This window comes from Mustela lutreola, chromosome 12, assembly GCF_030435805.1.
Source record: "Mustela lutreola isolate mMusLut2 chromosome 12, mMusLut2.pri, whole genome shotgun sequence".
NCBI lineage: Eukaryota > Metazoa > Chordata > Mammalia > Carnivora > Mustelidae > Mustela > Mustela lutreola.
This window is the reverse complement of record NC_081301.1, coordinates 75,483,930-75,500,035: the sequence shown is the minus strand read 5'-3', so window position 1 is coordinate 75,500,035 and position 16,106 is coordinate 75,483,930. Positions and strand designations below refer to the sequence as shown.

The 16,106-nt window shown below is 37.9% G+C and overlaps 1 protein-coding gene across 2 annotated transcripts in view; it reads right to left on the bottom strand.

Moving 5' to 3' along the window:
* UBQLN1 (ubiquilin 1) overlaps positions 1 to 16,106 on the bottom strand; it is a 52,133-nt gene that overhangs the window by 23,509 nt on the left and 12,518 nt on the right. For both annotated transcript variants that reach the window (XM_059141355.1, XM_059141357.1), the window contains exon 2: positions 1,313 to 1,464. In XM_059141355.1, coding sequence (XP_058997338.1) covers positions 1,313 to 1,464 — 152 coding nt within the window. The remainder of the gene's footprint in view (positions 1 to 1,312; positions 1,465 to 16,106) is intronic.

Genomic DNA, 16,106 nt, shown 5'->3' with positions numbered 1-16,106 from the left:
ACACATAACATGTCTTCAGGAGAGGCACCCTGGGTGGCTCAGTCAGTTAAGCATCAGCCTTTGGCTCAGGTCATGATCCAGGGTCCTGGGATTGAGTCCCACATTAGGCTCCCCGCTGAGCAGGGAGTCGGCTTCTCCCTCTCCCTCCGCCCACCCCACTAGTGCTTGCTCACTCTCGCACTCTCTCTCTCAAATAAATAAAATCTTAAAAAAAAAACTGTTAAAATGGGTATTCATTTGTGGTTTGCCAAGGAGATGAGACACCTATGAGCTTATCCCCAAATCTCCCTAAAACAAAAAGCATCACTAAAAACACATTAATTTGCTTATTCTGTAATTCAAACAATTCAGAATTATGACTTAATTTAGAAATATGACTTAATACTGATGAACTCCCTAAAATATCAATGTGTAAGCATCAGCATTACTGAATCATTTGTTTTTTTTAACTTGTTATCAACAACAAATAAATTTTAATCTATCTAAATATTAATGGCAGAGAAAGCCATTAAAGCCAAGACTGTTTTTTTTTTCCTTCATTCTTTTAAAAGATCTTATTTATTTATCTGAGAGAGAGGGAGCAGACACCCCATTGAGCAAGGAAGCCCAACATGGGGCTCAATCCCACCCCTGAGCTCATGATCTGAGCAGAAGGCAGATGCTTAAGCAACTGAGTCACCCAGGAGCCCAAGACTGGTTTTTTTTGTTTGTTTTTTAAGAAATACAGCTGACTCTTGAACAACACAGGTCTGAACTACAGATGTCCAATTATACTTCAATTTTTTTTCAATAAACACAGAACAGTACTATAAATGTATTCTCCTTGTGATTTTTTTTTTTAAAGATTGTATTTATTTGTCAGAGAGCGAGAGCGCGCACACACGTGCACAAGCAGGCAGAGGTGAAGAGAGAAGCAGGCTCCCTGCTGAGCAAGGAGCCCAATGCAGAACTCAATCCCAGGACCCTGGGATCATGACCTGAGAGCCGAAGGCAGTGGCTTAACCAAATGAGCCACCCAGGCGTCCCTCTCCTTATGATTTTCTTAATAACATTTTTCTCTAGCTTATAGTATGAAAACAGTATATAATACATGTAACATACAAAATATTTAATCAACTGTTCACATTACCAGCAAGTCTTCCACTCAATAGCAGGCTAGATAAAATTGTGAGGGAGTCAAAAGGTATTCTCAGATTTTTGACTACACGGCGACTGGTGCCCCTAACTCTTCCGGTATTCAAGGGTTAACTGTATAAACAGTATAAACTGTATATACATCACATCTAAAGCTCTAAGTCTTCTAAAAACATACCTGTTTTGTGTTTTTATGACAAGGTGAACGGTAAGCCCATCGTGAATTCCATGCTGACTCAAAGTATCTTGATCTTTTAAAATTTTTCCAGCAAATATCAACACAAGTTGGTCAGTATGTGATTTGAAACGTTTAGAAATTTCTTCCTTGAACTAAGTAAGATAAAAATAAAATAATTATTACAAGTGTTTGCATACCACCACCTAGTCTAGTTTCTACTAGTACTACAAAAAGGCCCCTTTTGACAGATACTGCAACAATTCAAACAATATAAAGATAGATTTTTTCTGCATCAGTATCTTAATCATGGTGGGAAATGAGTATTAACATTTCACTCATCTCCAACACTAAGGTGTTATTGTAAGTACACATGTCCTATATTCAACTTTCTGTTAAGGCCTGACAACTCATTTCTTCCCAATATCCTTGTTCTTTTTGTGTCAGTGGTGTTAACTATAGTTCAAGCCACACATAGCTGCTACCACATTTACAATAATCTAAGCCTCAGCTTTCCATCTCCAGTCCTGCTCCATTCCAGCTGAATACATATACAGTCAACCTCATTTTCTCAGCCTATTATACCAAGTTCCTCCCCACCTTTTCCTTCAGCATTAACAAGAACTATCATCTACACAAACACACATACAGTATTATCGACATGCAAAAATACAGAGCAAAAATCTTTCCTTGAAGGACAGCAATGAAAAGAGTTAGTCAAGTAAACCGCAAAGTACAGAGGCAGCATAAGGGCAATTAAAGGAAGCTTTGCAATGAAACCTAAAGAAAGATTAGGAAGCAACCAAAAAAAACCCGAGGAAAGGGTTTCCAGGGACAATAACATGCAAAAACAGAGAAAAGATCTTCATACTATCTTTTTAAAAACCTTATTTATTTAGATCAGTGTTTTTTTCATATCTATATCACAATCACCTGTACGCTTAGGCTTTACTCCACCCTCCAAATCAGGAAATCTCAGAGTAGGCCAAGGAATCTATGTTAACAGACTACCTTATAGAATCAGTCCAAATTCTGAGAAGAATCACATCCTAAACCACTCTTCCCTATGCCCTACAGAAATGGGTTTCAGTAGATGAAGGCACGATCACCAAGGGAATGTTTTGGAAATAAAAGGGGGTATGTTTGGTAGGAAGTAGGAAGACACATTAAATAATACCTGAGATTTTATAAAATCTTGCAGAAGGCAGGGAAGGGGAAGTGCAGAGGGATATAAATAAAACAAGACAGACTATGTCAATCATTGTTGAAAATGAGAAGTGCATTAAAGGTCATCAGACTCTACCTTTGCGTATGAACACTCAGTGTAACTGTTTTTTAATCAAAAAGATAATTCTAAATTATGTTACAGTAAATATTTTGGAGCTTTTCCATCTGAGCTCACCTTCCTTTACCTGAAAATACATGACCTTTTTACCGAAGATAACAATTTCCAAACAACTAAAGAAATCTTTGTAAAATACTGTTTGATAATATCCTATAGAGGCCAATCAATAATTTAACCATTCTCCTATTACTGACATGTCACTTTTTCCTTTGATAGCTACTAGAAATAGCAACAACGTAATGAGCAGCAGAATACATGGTTTTGTATTTTTCTATTTTCTTTTTTTAAAGATTTTATTTCTTTGAGAGATCGAGAAAGTGAGGATGATAGAGAGGTGAGACAGAGCGGGAAGCAGACTCCCTGTTGACAGGGAGCCCAACTCAAGAGACTGGAAACTAGATCCCACAACACTGAGATCAAGACCTGAGCCAAAGTCAGACTTTTAGCCATCTGAGCCACCCAGGTGCCACAGAACACTAAGGTTTCCCAGGACTGAATGACATGTATGTAAAATGCAAGCATCAAACACATTGAAGGTGGTCAACAAATTGTAGCTACTACAATGCCAGCTCTTTTACTCCTCAATAACTCTGAGGTAGATGGGTTTTAATCCTATTTCAGATACAGAAACAAAGACAGGCTCAATATGTCCCTCTCCATGACAGGCTAATAAACTCCCAGGTTAGGACTTCAAGGACTAATCCACCCAGATAAACTATAATCTGTTTCATATGTAAAACGAGATTAATTTAAATCTAAATGTATTTTCCTAGCCTTAAAGAAAACATTTTCAGAATCTTTAATATCCCTTATATGTCATTCTGAAACAAATGCTTTGTCTAACCCATAATCATATAGCATTTTAGCATATTTTAAGATTTGAAGGTAAAATGCCTTTCTGAAGGTAAATGAAACACATCTACTCTTACATCCTGTTAAATCCCCACTAAAATAGTAAAGGAGTTTTTAAAGTTTTATAGAGGTATAACTCACGTACCATACAATTTGCCCATTTAAAGGATACAGTTCAATCGTTTTCAGTATATTCAGAGATACATGCAATCACCACTAGAATTTTAGAACATTTTCATCTTCTCTAAAAGAAACTAATACCCTTTAGTTATTATCTCCCTATTCCCTCCATAACCCTTAAGAAACCACTAATGTGGGGCACCTGGGTAGCTCACTTATTAAGCATCTGCCTTCGCCTCAAGTCAAAATCCCGGGGTCCTGGGATCAAACCTCGCATTAGGCTCCCTGCTCAGCAGGAAACCCGATTCTTCCTCTCCCACTCCCCCTGTTTGTGTCCCCCTGTCCTCACTGCGTCTCTGTCAAATAAATAAATAAAATCTTTAAAAAGAAAAAAAACCACACTAATCTACTTTCTACCTCAACAAATTTCCCCCAGGCTTGACATTTCACATAAATGCAATTATATAATACGCAGTCTTTGTAACTAGCTTCTTTTACTTAGCATAATGTTTTCAAGGTTCACCCATGCCGTAGCATGTACTAGAACTTCCTTACTTTTTATGGCCAAATACTATTCCATGCATGGACATACACTTTGTTTAGCCATTCATCAACTGATGGATATCTGGTTTGTTTCCACCTTTGGGCTCTTAGAAATAATGCTGTTATAAACATTCATATACAAGTTTTGGTGTGGACATAGGTTTTCATTTCTCTTTAGTATATATCTAGATGTAGAATTACTGGGTCATATGTATCTCTTCATTTAACCATTTGAGGAATCACCAAAGTGTTATTCTAAGTGGCTGGACCACTTAGTGGCTATACAGTCCCAACCACAACAAGTGGTTGTACATTCCCACCAGCAGTATATAATCCACATCCTCACCAATATTTATTATCTGACTTTTTAATTCTAGCCATCCCAGTAGTTTTGATTTGCATTCATTCCTCTGACAGCTCCTGACACTGAACATCTGTTCATATGCTTATTTATGTATCTTCTTTGGAGAATTTTTTATTCAGATTCCTTGCCCTTTTTTATATTGGTTTGTCTTTTTATTACTGAGTTACAAAAATTCTTTTTTTAAAATTTTATTTATTTACGTAATCTCTACACCAATGTGGGGCTTGAACTCACAAACCCAAGATCAAGAATCATGTGCTCTTCTGACTGAGCCAGCCAGGCACCCCTCAAAAATTCTTTATATATTCCAGATACAAATCTATTCCCGAGATAGGATTAGCAAAAAGAGATGACAGAACAAACTGAGACCTTTTAGTCTCAACTGGAACAAAATTTTAAAGCTGGACATCAGGTGGACACCTAAACAATTAATTTAGCAGACCCAAGAGAACTGAATTCTAAACTAGCAATGCAGAACAATAATCACTAATTCAATCCCTGGAATTCCCAGAAGACTGAGGCTGAGGGAAGGGGGTCATGAGTTGAGAGATGCCTAAAGGCTAAAACAAAGAGGACTACTTCCAAGTCTCAGAAGCAGACACACTAAGCAAATACTTGCCCCTCCTCAAACCCGACCAAAGGTCAGAGGATTTTTCTTCTCTGGAAAGGGAACAGAGAGTCTGGAGTCTGTTTTCATTGCATTTCATTGCAAAGTGGAAACAAGAGTGTAATACTAAATGAAGAAAATTAAGTAAACACAGACCTAGCAGATGCTGAGCCTTTTCCTCCTTCACCCCATATCTATCAAACAGAACACTGGCAGGAGGTCTTCACCATCGGGCAGGAAGACCATTAATATTATAGTGTCTCCAAGAGAATCTACCTATCCTAAAAGAAAAATATTTAAAGATATGGACATAAGAGTTTTTCCCAAGCACCCTAGAATAGTGATACCGAATCAGGGTGGGTGCTTCTATCCCCCCTGGGAAGCATCTGGCAAAGTCTGAAGATATTTCTGCTCATCACAACCACTGTCATCTGGTGGGTAGAGACCAGACATGCTGCTATACCTCCTACAATGCATAGGATAGTCCCAACAACAAAGTACTACCCAATTCAAAGTGGCAATATTGACAAGGTTGCAAAACTGCCCTAGAGCTGTACTTTTCAAAGTACCACCCCCAGATGAGCAACATTCACCATTACTAGGTTAACTTGGTAGAAATGCAAATTCTCAGTCCCCAGCCCAGACCAACCAAATCAGAAACCCCAGGGATGGGGCTCCACAATCTATGGTTTTTTAACAAAGCCCCACAGGTAATTTTGCCGCACACTAAAATTAAAGGACCACTGCCTGCTCTAGGTATAACAACAAATGTTCCCCAAAAATGAAGATGATAAAAAAAAAAACCATATTAAATGTCATCAAAAAAATACAACCTCACACACACACAATTCTCAACAAACAAGTTGCTAAGGAGGAAAAAGCAGAGAAGAACCTGTAGATGAAAATGAAATTTTTTTAAGTAGCTCCATGCCCAGCATGGAGCCCAAGGCAGGCCTTCAACTCTTGCCTTGAGATCAAGACCTGAGCTGACATCAAGAGTCTGATGCTTGGGGCGTCTGGGTGGCTCAGTGGGTTAAGGACTCTGCCTTCAGCTCAGGTCATGATCCCAGGGTCCTGGGATCGAGCCCTGCGGGCTCTCTGCTCCACAGGGAGCCTGCTTCCTCCCCTCTCTCTCTGCCTGCCTCTCTGCCTACTTGTGATCTCTGTCAAATAAATAAATAAAATCTTAAAAAAAAAAAAAAAAGAGTCTGATGCTTAACCAACTGAGTCACCCAGGCACCCTGAAAATGAAACTTTTTAAGTACACATGGAACCCTCACCAAGACAGACCATAAACTGGATAACAGAAAAACCTTGGAAATTTAAAATAATGTAAATATATTCCCTGATAATACTGGAATTATATTAAAAATCAGTAACAGAAGATATCGAGAAAATCTGCAAGTTAACAAAATACTTCTAAAGGAAGGATAAAAAGGAAGTCTTGAATAGAAAGAAAGCACTTCCAACTAAATGAAAATGAAGCTAAGGTATGTCAAAATTTGTGAGATTCAGCTAAACCAATGCCTAGGGAAATTTATAATATTAAAGACTTATATTTAAGAAGAAAGATCACAATCTGTAATCTAAGTTTTAACCTTTAAAAAAATCAAAGAGCAAATGAAACTCAAGTGAGGAATTAATATTAAAAAGGCAGAAACCAGGGGTGCTTGAGTGACTCAGTGGGTTAAGCCTCTGCTTTTGGCTCAGGTCATGATCTCAGGGTCCTGGGATTGAGCCCCACATCAGGCTCACTACTCAGCGGGGAGCCTGCTTCCCCCCCCCCTTTCTGCCTGCCTCTCGGCCTACTTGTGATCTCTCTATCAAATAAATAAAATCTTAAAAAGCAGAAATCAACAAAATAAAAACAGAGTAAGAGAAAAATCTTTTAAATATAAGTAAAATTCATTAAAAAAAGAAAATCTAGCTAGATTGACCAAGATAAAACAGCAAGACACAAATTAAGAATATTAGAACAACAGAGGGGAAAGACTACAGATTTCTTGAACAGTAAAAGGATAAGGGACACTCCACACACATATGTATATGACAACTTCGATGAAACAAGTCAATTTCTTCAGAGTCAAGCTACCAGAACTCATTCAATCTCTTTTGAAAATACAAAAGGGAAATGTTCTCAACTCATTTCATGAGGCCAATACCCTGATAACCAAAGCAAGAAAACAAAATAGAAGACAACTACAAACCAAAATCCCTCAGGAAAACAAACGTAGAAAATCTCCACAATCATCCAGCACTATACGGAGAAACAAGAGGCTAAGCCAAATTTGAAAATTAATTTATATCAACAGACAAAGGAAGAAAAACCATACAATCTTATGAGTCAACAGTAAAAAAAGCAAGTGACAACATTCATTCATGATGAAAGTCTCAGCAAATTAGGAATAAAAGGGCACTACTTAGACCTGATAAAGTGCATCAAGGAAATATGTGCAATTAACATCATACTTAATGGTGAATGCTTTCCCACTAAGATCGGGAACAAAGTAATGATATCCACCCCCAGCAAGCCAGCACCACCACTCTACTCAACACAGTATATTCAAAGTCCCAGTCAATTCAACAAGGCAGGAAAAGAAAGAGATAGATAACAGGAAAAGGAAACAAAGAAACAAGAAACTTATCAGTCACTTGCAATGCCTTATCTGCATTCCACTTCAAAAAAATTTTTTTTAATTTATTTTTTATTTTTTTATAAACATATAATGTATTTTTATCCCCAGGGGTACAGGTCTGTGAATCGCCAGGTTTACGCACTTCACAGCACTCACCATAGCACATACCCTCCCCAATGTCCATAACCCCACCCCCCTCTCCTGACCTCCCTCCCCCCAGCAACCCTCAGTTTGTTTTGTGAGATTAAGAGTCACATATGGTTTGTCTCCCTCCTGATCCCATCTTACTTCATTTATTCTTCTCCTACCCCCCCAAACCCTCCATGTTGCATTTCCACTTCCTCATATCAGGGAGATCATATGATAGTTGTCTTTCTCTGACTGACTTATTTCACTAAGCTTGATACCCTCTAGTTCCATCCAGGTCGTCGCAAATGGCAAGATTTCAAAAAAATTAATCTTTTTAAGCAAATGAGAAACAAGCCAGATGGAATGAAAATATTTGCAAAAGACACATCTGATAAGGACTATTATCCAAAATATAGAAAGAAGTGGGGCCCCTGGGTAGCTCAGTTGGTTAAGCAACTGCCTTCAGCTCAGGTCATGATCTCTGGGTCCTAGGATCCAGCCCCTACCTCAGGCTTCCTGCTCAGAGGTTGAGTCTCTTCTCCCTCACCCTCTACCCTTCCCACCTTCCCATGCTCATGCGCGCTCTCTCTCTCGCTCGCTCTCAAATAAATAAAATCTTTAAAAAATATACACAAAGAACACCCAACAATAACAAAATTAAACAACCTGATTTAAAAAATGGGCAAAAGACTTTAACAGACACCTCACCAAAAATGATATACAAAATGCAAACAAGCACATGAAAAGATGCTCCACATCATATGTCTTTAGGGAACTGGGGAAAAAACAAAAACAAAAACAAAAAAAACTAAGGATCACGCTACACTCTTATTACAGAATGTCCGAATCCAAAATACAACACTAGATGCCAGCACGGATGTAGAAAAGGAACTCTTATTCATTGCTGATGAGGCACCATTTGGTATACTTTGGAGGCCAGTTTGACAGTTTTTGATAAAGCTCTTACCACTTGATCCAGCAATCACACTCCCTGCTATTTACCAAAGAACTTAAAAACTTACGTCCATACAAAAGGAGAAAATCAGAAGCTAAGCAGTATTAAACGATAAAAGCTGCAAACTCATGTCCACACAAAAACCTGCACACAGTTATTTATAGCAGTTTTATTCAATATTGTCAAGACTCAGAAGCAAACCAAGATATTCTTCAGTAGGTGAATGAATAAACTGTAGTATATCCAGACAATGGATATACTACATAAAACCATGAGAAAACATCAAGTAATTGTAAATACATATTACTAACTCTGAGGAGCCAATCTGCAGAGTCCACATATTGTATAATTATAACTATATGACATATATGACATTCTGGAAAAAGCAAAACTATGAGATCAGTGGTTGCTAGGGGTTCGGAAAGGATGATGAATAGGCACATGTCATTAAACCTTTGTCAAAACCCAAAGCATGTAAAAACATCAAAAGTGTATCTTAAAGCATGGGGAGCACCTTGGTGGCTTGGTCGGTTGGGTATCTAACTTTGTCTCAGGTCATGATCCCAAGGTCAGCAGAGAGTCTGCTTGTCCCTCTACCTCTGCCCCTCCCCCCACTCAAGCTTTCTCTCAAATAAATTTTTTAAAATCTTTAAAATTTAAAGGGAAGAAGGAGTGAATCTTAAACTATGGACTTCAGGTGATGATGCCCATCAATTATAACACATGCACTATTATGGGGTGGGATGCTGATGGTATGAGAGGGGGGAGCAGGGGATATGGAAATTCTACCCACTGCTCAAATTGCTGTTCTCAAAAAATACAAGTCTTTTTTTGAAAACAAAAACATAAAATAAATTCATACTATTACTATGCTAAAAAAAAATCACTGAGATAACAGAAATTTTGAACTGATGAAATTAAGGAATTATTCACTGCAAAGGCAGGATAATGTATTTTTTTTTAAAAGGTCCTTATTTTTTAGGGCACCTGGGTGGCTCAGTGGGTTAAAACCTCTGCCTTCAGCTCAGGTCATGATCCTAGAATCCTGGGATCGAGTCCCACATCAGGCTCTCTGCTTAGCAGGGAGGATGCTTCCTCCTCTCTCTCTCATTCTGCCTGCCTCTCTGCCTACTTGTGATCTCTGTCAAATAAATAAATAAAATCTTTAAAAAAAAAAAAGTAAATAAAAGGTCCTTATTTTTTAGAGATACATGCTGAAGTACTAAGGGATGAATGGATATAATGCATGAGAGATGCATCAAAATGATGAGGAAGGGCTGGGCGCCTAGGCAGTTCTGCTGGTTAGGCCTCTGCCTTCAGTTCAGGTCATGATCCCAGTGTCCTGGGATCAAGCCCCATAGGGAGCCTGCTTTCCCTTTCCCTCTGCCCCTCCCCCTCTGCTCCGTGCTCTCCACCCTCCTCTCTCAATAAATACATAAAATTTTTAAAACAAAAATGATGAGGAAGAGGGAGGTACCTTAAGGGAAAATATACCTGAAACAAGACTGGCTTTAAGATTAGCTGTCAAAACTGAGTACAGGATTCCTGAGAGTCTAACTTACTATATCTACTCCCTATATACTTTAAATCACCCATAATAAGAAAAAATTTAAAAGAGGGAAGAAAAACTGGCCTAATAATAAAAAAAGAAAGGTTGAAAACTAAAATAAAAAGGGTATTACTAAACAAAGTGAGGCTATTCTAATCAACAAACAGACTTTAACATAAAAGCAACTAGGACATTTCAATGTTCTGAAGTGTTAAATTCACAAGATAAAACTTTAAAAGTATACATACATAATAAAACAGCTTCAAAGTACATAAAATAAAAACAAAACATAACCACAAAGAAGAACAGACAAATCTGAAAGTACAGTAAGATTTTAGCACATTTACCTCAGTACCTGATAGAATAAAACAGGCCAACACACACACACACACACACACACACACACACACACAGACTTGAACATAATTAACAAATGTCCTAATGGAATGTGTAGAAAACTGCACCCAACAACTGCAGAATAAACATTCCTCTTAAGTACATTTATAAAATCAGACCATATGCTATGCCATAAAGCAGGGCAACATATTTCAAATGAAAATCTTACCAAACATGTACTATGACCACATGCAAATTAAATACTACCATGCAATTAAACAGTACCAAAAAGAGAAATCAATAAAATTCTATACAACTGGAAAATTCTGTGTCCTAAGCAGGACATAAAAAGTAACCATTAAGAAAAGGAGGGGGGCACAATAGGGGTGCCTGGGTGGCACAGTTGGTTAAGCATCTGCCTTCATCGGGTCATGATCTCAGGGTCCTGGGAACACACCCCACATAGGGCTCCCTGCTCAGAGGAGAGTCTGTTTGTCCCTTTCTGCCTGCCCCTTCCTCCCCCTTGTGCTCCCACGCATGTTAGCACGTGCTCGCTCAAATAAATAAAATCTTTAACAAAAAAGGCACAATAAATTGAACTATCATTAACAGAGATAAGAGAGAGAAACATCTTAAATACCAACAATCAAGAGAGCCTGAATCCAGATTTTACACAGGATGTGTACAAATATCAAGACAACCCAATTAAAAAACGGTCAAAAGACTAAAACAAGAACTTCACAAAATTAAAGTTAAAGGGCTAGCACAAATGAAAAGCTGCTTTTCAAAACAACAATAACAACAAAAAGCTGCTTTTCCTATTTAATTATCAATCAGATAACTTCAAATTAAAACCAGCGATACACTTACAGAATGGTTCAACTTGAAAGACTAGTAGAGTGTTGTAAATGATGTAGAGCAACCAGAATCCACAAACATTACAGACATAAGTACAGGCTGGTATATTCTGGAAAAATACTTTGAGGCAGAAGCTGAATCAATGCTTACTCTACTGACCCAACAATTCCACTTACAGGATTATATCTAACAAACAAACAGGTCCACAGGTACACCAAAAGATATGTTCAAGGAAGTTCAAACCAGTATTCTTTATTAGCCAAAAACTTGAAACAACTCAATTGTTCTTTAACTGCAGAAGAAACTGTGGTATATTTACTTAATATGATAGTACACATGATGACAACAAATGAACTACAGCCACATGTCACCATGGATCCCTGAATGCAGAGCAAAAGCCAATCACAAATGAAGATAAACTGTGACTTCTCTTCTATAAAGTTTAAGAAAAAAGGGAGGGGCAAAATCCAGAGTGTCAAAGTGAGAATAGTGGTTATCTTTGGGAGGAGGTGGTGATTACAAGGGTGGAACTCTTGATTCGCAGGGGCTTTAGAGCAACTCAAGTATGAGTTCATAGCGCTTCATAGAGCAAGTTGGAAAGCATTATGTCAGAGACAGTGGTAGAGTACAGCTATAGCTCTAGTACTACAGAGAGGAAAATTTTATCATCTGACCACCAATTATAATTCAGTTCTTATAAAAATAAATTTTAAATGTCAAGCCAATCTCAAAATATTTAGATATTAGAACCACTCCCAAACAGAAGACTAATGTAATACTGTAAAAGACTAATGCGATTATTCTGAGTAAATTATCCAAAGCTTGGAACAAACTAGCAAAAAACAAAGGCTTAATTACTCAATTCAGTGGCCCGATACTCCATACACCATACTTTTAATCATACCATATCAAACAAATATGATATGCTTTTCCAAATATGTTGTACTTCAGAAAACTATAATCCAAACATGATCAACATAAACAATGTTATGGTTTTTTAAATTAAATTAACATATAATGTATTGTTTGTTTCAGGGGTAGAGGTCTGTGATTCATCAATCTTACACAATACACAGAGCTCACCAAACACATACCCTCCCCAATGTCCATCACCCAGCCACCCCAACCCTCCCACACCCCTCCAACTCCAGCAACCTTCAGTTTGTTTCCTGAGATTAAAAGTCCTTTATGTTTTGCCTCTCTCTGGTTTCATCTTTTCATTTTTTCCCTCTCTTCCCTCATGATCCTTTGTCTTGTTTCTCAAATTCCACATCAGTGAGATCATATGGTAATTGTCTTTCTCTAACTGACTTATTTCACTTAGCATTAATACCCTCCAGTTCCAACCATGTCATTGCAAATGGTTACGATTTCATGTTTTTTTTTAATTAATTTTTTATTTTTTATAAACATATATTTTTATCCCCAGGGGTACAGGTCTGTGAATCACCAGGTTTACACTTCACAGCACTCACCAAAGCACATACCCTCCCCAATGTCCATAATCCCACCCCCTTCTCCCAAACCCCCTCCCCCAAGCAACCCTCAGTTTTGTTTTTTTTTTTTAAGATTTTATTTATTTATTTGACAGAGAGAAATAACAAGTAGACGGAGAGGCAGGCAGAGAGAGAGAGGAGGAAGCAGGCTCCCTGCTGAGCAGAGAGCCCGATGCGGGACTCTATCCCAGGACCCTGGGATCATGACCTGAGCTGAAGGCAGAGGCTTTAACCCACTGAGCCACCCAGGCGCCCCAAGACTGTCTTTTTTCCACTGGATATTCTTTCCTGCTTTATCAAAGATTAGTTGATGATAGAGTTGAGGGTCCTTTTCTGGGTTTTCTATTCTGTTCCACTGATCCGTGTGTCTGTTTTTGTACCATTAAGTACCAAACTGTCTTAATGGTGACACCTTTGTAATAGAGCTTAAAGTGCAGAATTGTGATGCCATCATCTTCATTTTCTTTTTAAACATTCCTCTGGCTACTTGGAGTCTTTTCTGGTTCCATAAAAATCTTAGTATTATTTGTTCATTTCTGTGAAAAAAGTTGACGGTATTTTGATAGAGACTGTATTAAATGTGTAGATTGCTCTAGGTAGCATACACATTTTCACAATATTTGTTCTTCCAATCCATGAGCATAGAATGTTTTTCCATTTCTTCATGTCTTCCTCAGTTTCTTTCATGAGTACTTTATAGTTTTCTGTTGCTTCTTTGGTTAGATTTATTCCTAGGTATCTTATGGTTTTGGGTACAGTTGTAAGTGGCACTGACTGCTTAATAACTCTATCCCTACACTGTGAAGAGTTTTAATCAAGAAAGGATGCTGTACTTTGTCAAATGTTTTTTCTGCATCTATTGAGAGGATCACATGGTTCCTGTCCTTTCTTTTATTAATGTATTGTATCACACTGATTGATTTGCAGATGTTGAACCAACCTTGAAGCCCAGGAATAAATCCCACTTTGTCATGGTGAATAATCCTTTTAATATACTGTTGGACCCTATTGCTAGTATTTTGGTGAGAAATTTTACATCCATGTTCATCAGGGATATTGATCTGTAATTCTTTTTGGTAGGGTCTTTATCTGGTTTGGGGACCAAGGTAATGCTGGCCTCATTGCTGAAACTCGTAACTGATGAAACTCATAAAATGAGTTTCAAAGTTTTCCTTCCATTTTTTTTGGAAGAGCTTTAGAAGAATAGGTATTAATTCTTTAAATGTTTGGCAGAATTCCCCTAGGAAGCCATCTGGCCTTGGGCTCTTTTTTTGTTAGGAGATTTTTGATTACTGCTTCAGTAAAATCTTTTTAAGATTTTATTTATTTATTTGACAGACCCTTAATGGGTCTGTTCGTGTTTCCTGTTTTTTTCCTGGTTCAGGTTTTGGTAGTTTACATGTCTCTAGGAATGCATCCATTTCTTCCAGATTGTCTAATTTGCTGGCATATAGTACTGCTCATAATATGTTTGTATTTCTTCGGTGTTGGTTGTGATCTCTTCTCTTTCATTCATGATTTTATTAATCTGGGTCCTTTCTCTTTTCTTTTGTTAGTCTGGCCAGGGGTTTATCAATATGATTAATTCTTTCAAAGAACCAGCTCCTAGTTTCATTAATTTGTTCTACTGTTCTTTTGGTTTCTATTTCATTGATTTCTGCTCTGATCTTAGTTATTTCTCTTCTCCTGCAGGGTTCAGGCTTTATTTGCTGTTCTTTCTCCAGCTCCTTTAGATGTAGGGTTAGGCTGTGTACTTGAGACCTTTCTACCTTTCTTGCTTCTTGAGAAAGGCTTTTATTGCAAATACCTCCCTCTTAGGACCGCCTTGCTGCATCCCCAAAATTTTGAAGTTTTATTTTCATTTTCATTTGTTTCCATGAATTTTTTTCAATTATTTAATTTCCCGGTTGACCCATTCATCCTTTAGCCTCCACATATTTGACTTCTTTCCAACTTTCCTCTTCTGGTTGAGTTCGAGTTTCAAAGTGTCGTAGTCCAAAAATATGCAGGGAATGATCCTAATCTTTTGATACTGGTTAAGACCTAATTTGTGATCCAGGATGTAATCTATTCTGGAGAATGTTCCATGTGCTCTAGAGAAGAATGTGCATTCTGTTGTTTTGGGATGGAATGTTCTGAAACTATCTGTGATGTCCATCTGGACCCATGTGTCAATTAAAACTATTTCCCTGCTGATCTTTTGCTTAGGTGATCTGTCCATTTCAGTGACGGGGTGTTTAAGTCCCCTACTAGCACTGTATTACTGTTGATGTGTTTCTTTGATTCTTGTTATTAACTGGCTTATATAAGTGGCTGCCCCCATGTTAGGGACATAAATATTTACTATTGTTAGATCTTCTTGTTGGATAGATCCTTTATGATATGGTGTCCTTCCTCATCTCTTATTAGTCTTCTGGTTTAAAACCTAATTTGTCTGATATAAGGATTGCCACCCCAGCTTTCTTTTGATGTCCATTAGCATGATAAACGGTTTTCTACCCCCTCACTTTAAATTTGGAGGTGTCTTTGGGTCTAAAATGAGTCTCCTGCAGACAGCATATTGATGGGTCTTGTTTTTTCATCCAATCTGATACCCTAAGTCTTTTGATTGGGGCATTCGGTCCATTTACGTTCAGGGTAACTATTGGAAGATACAAATTTAGCACCATTGTATTGCCTATAAGGTGACTATTACTGTATACTGTCTCTGTTCCTTTCTGGTCTATGTTACTTTTGGGCTCTTTCTGCTTAGAGGACCCCTTTCAATATTTCCTGTAGGGCTGGTTTGTTTGTTGCAATTTTTTTTTTTTAGTTTCTCTTTGTCCTGGAAGCTTTTTATTACTCCTTCTATTTTCTTTTTCTTTTTTAAGATTTTATTTATTTATATGACAGAGACACAATGAGAGGGGGAACAAAAGCAGAGGGAGAGGGAGAGGGAGAAGCGACTTCCTGCTGAGCAGGGAGTCTGATGCAGGGCTTGATCCCAGGACCCCAGGATCATGACCTA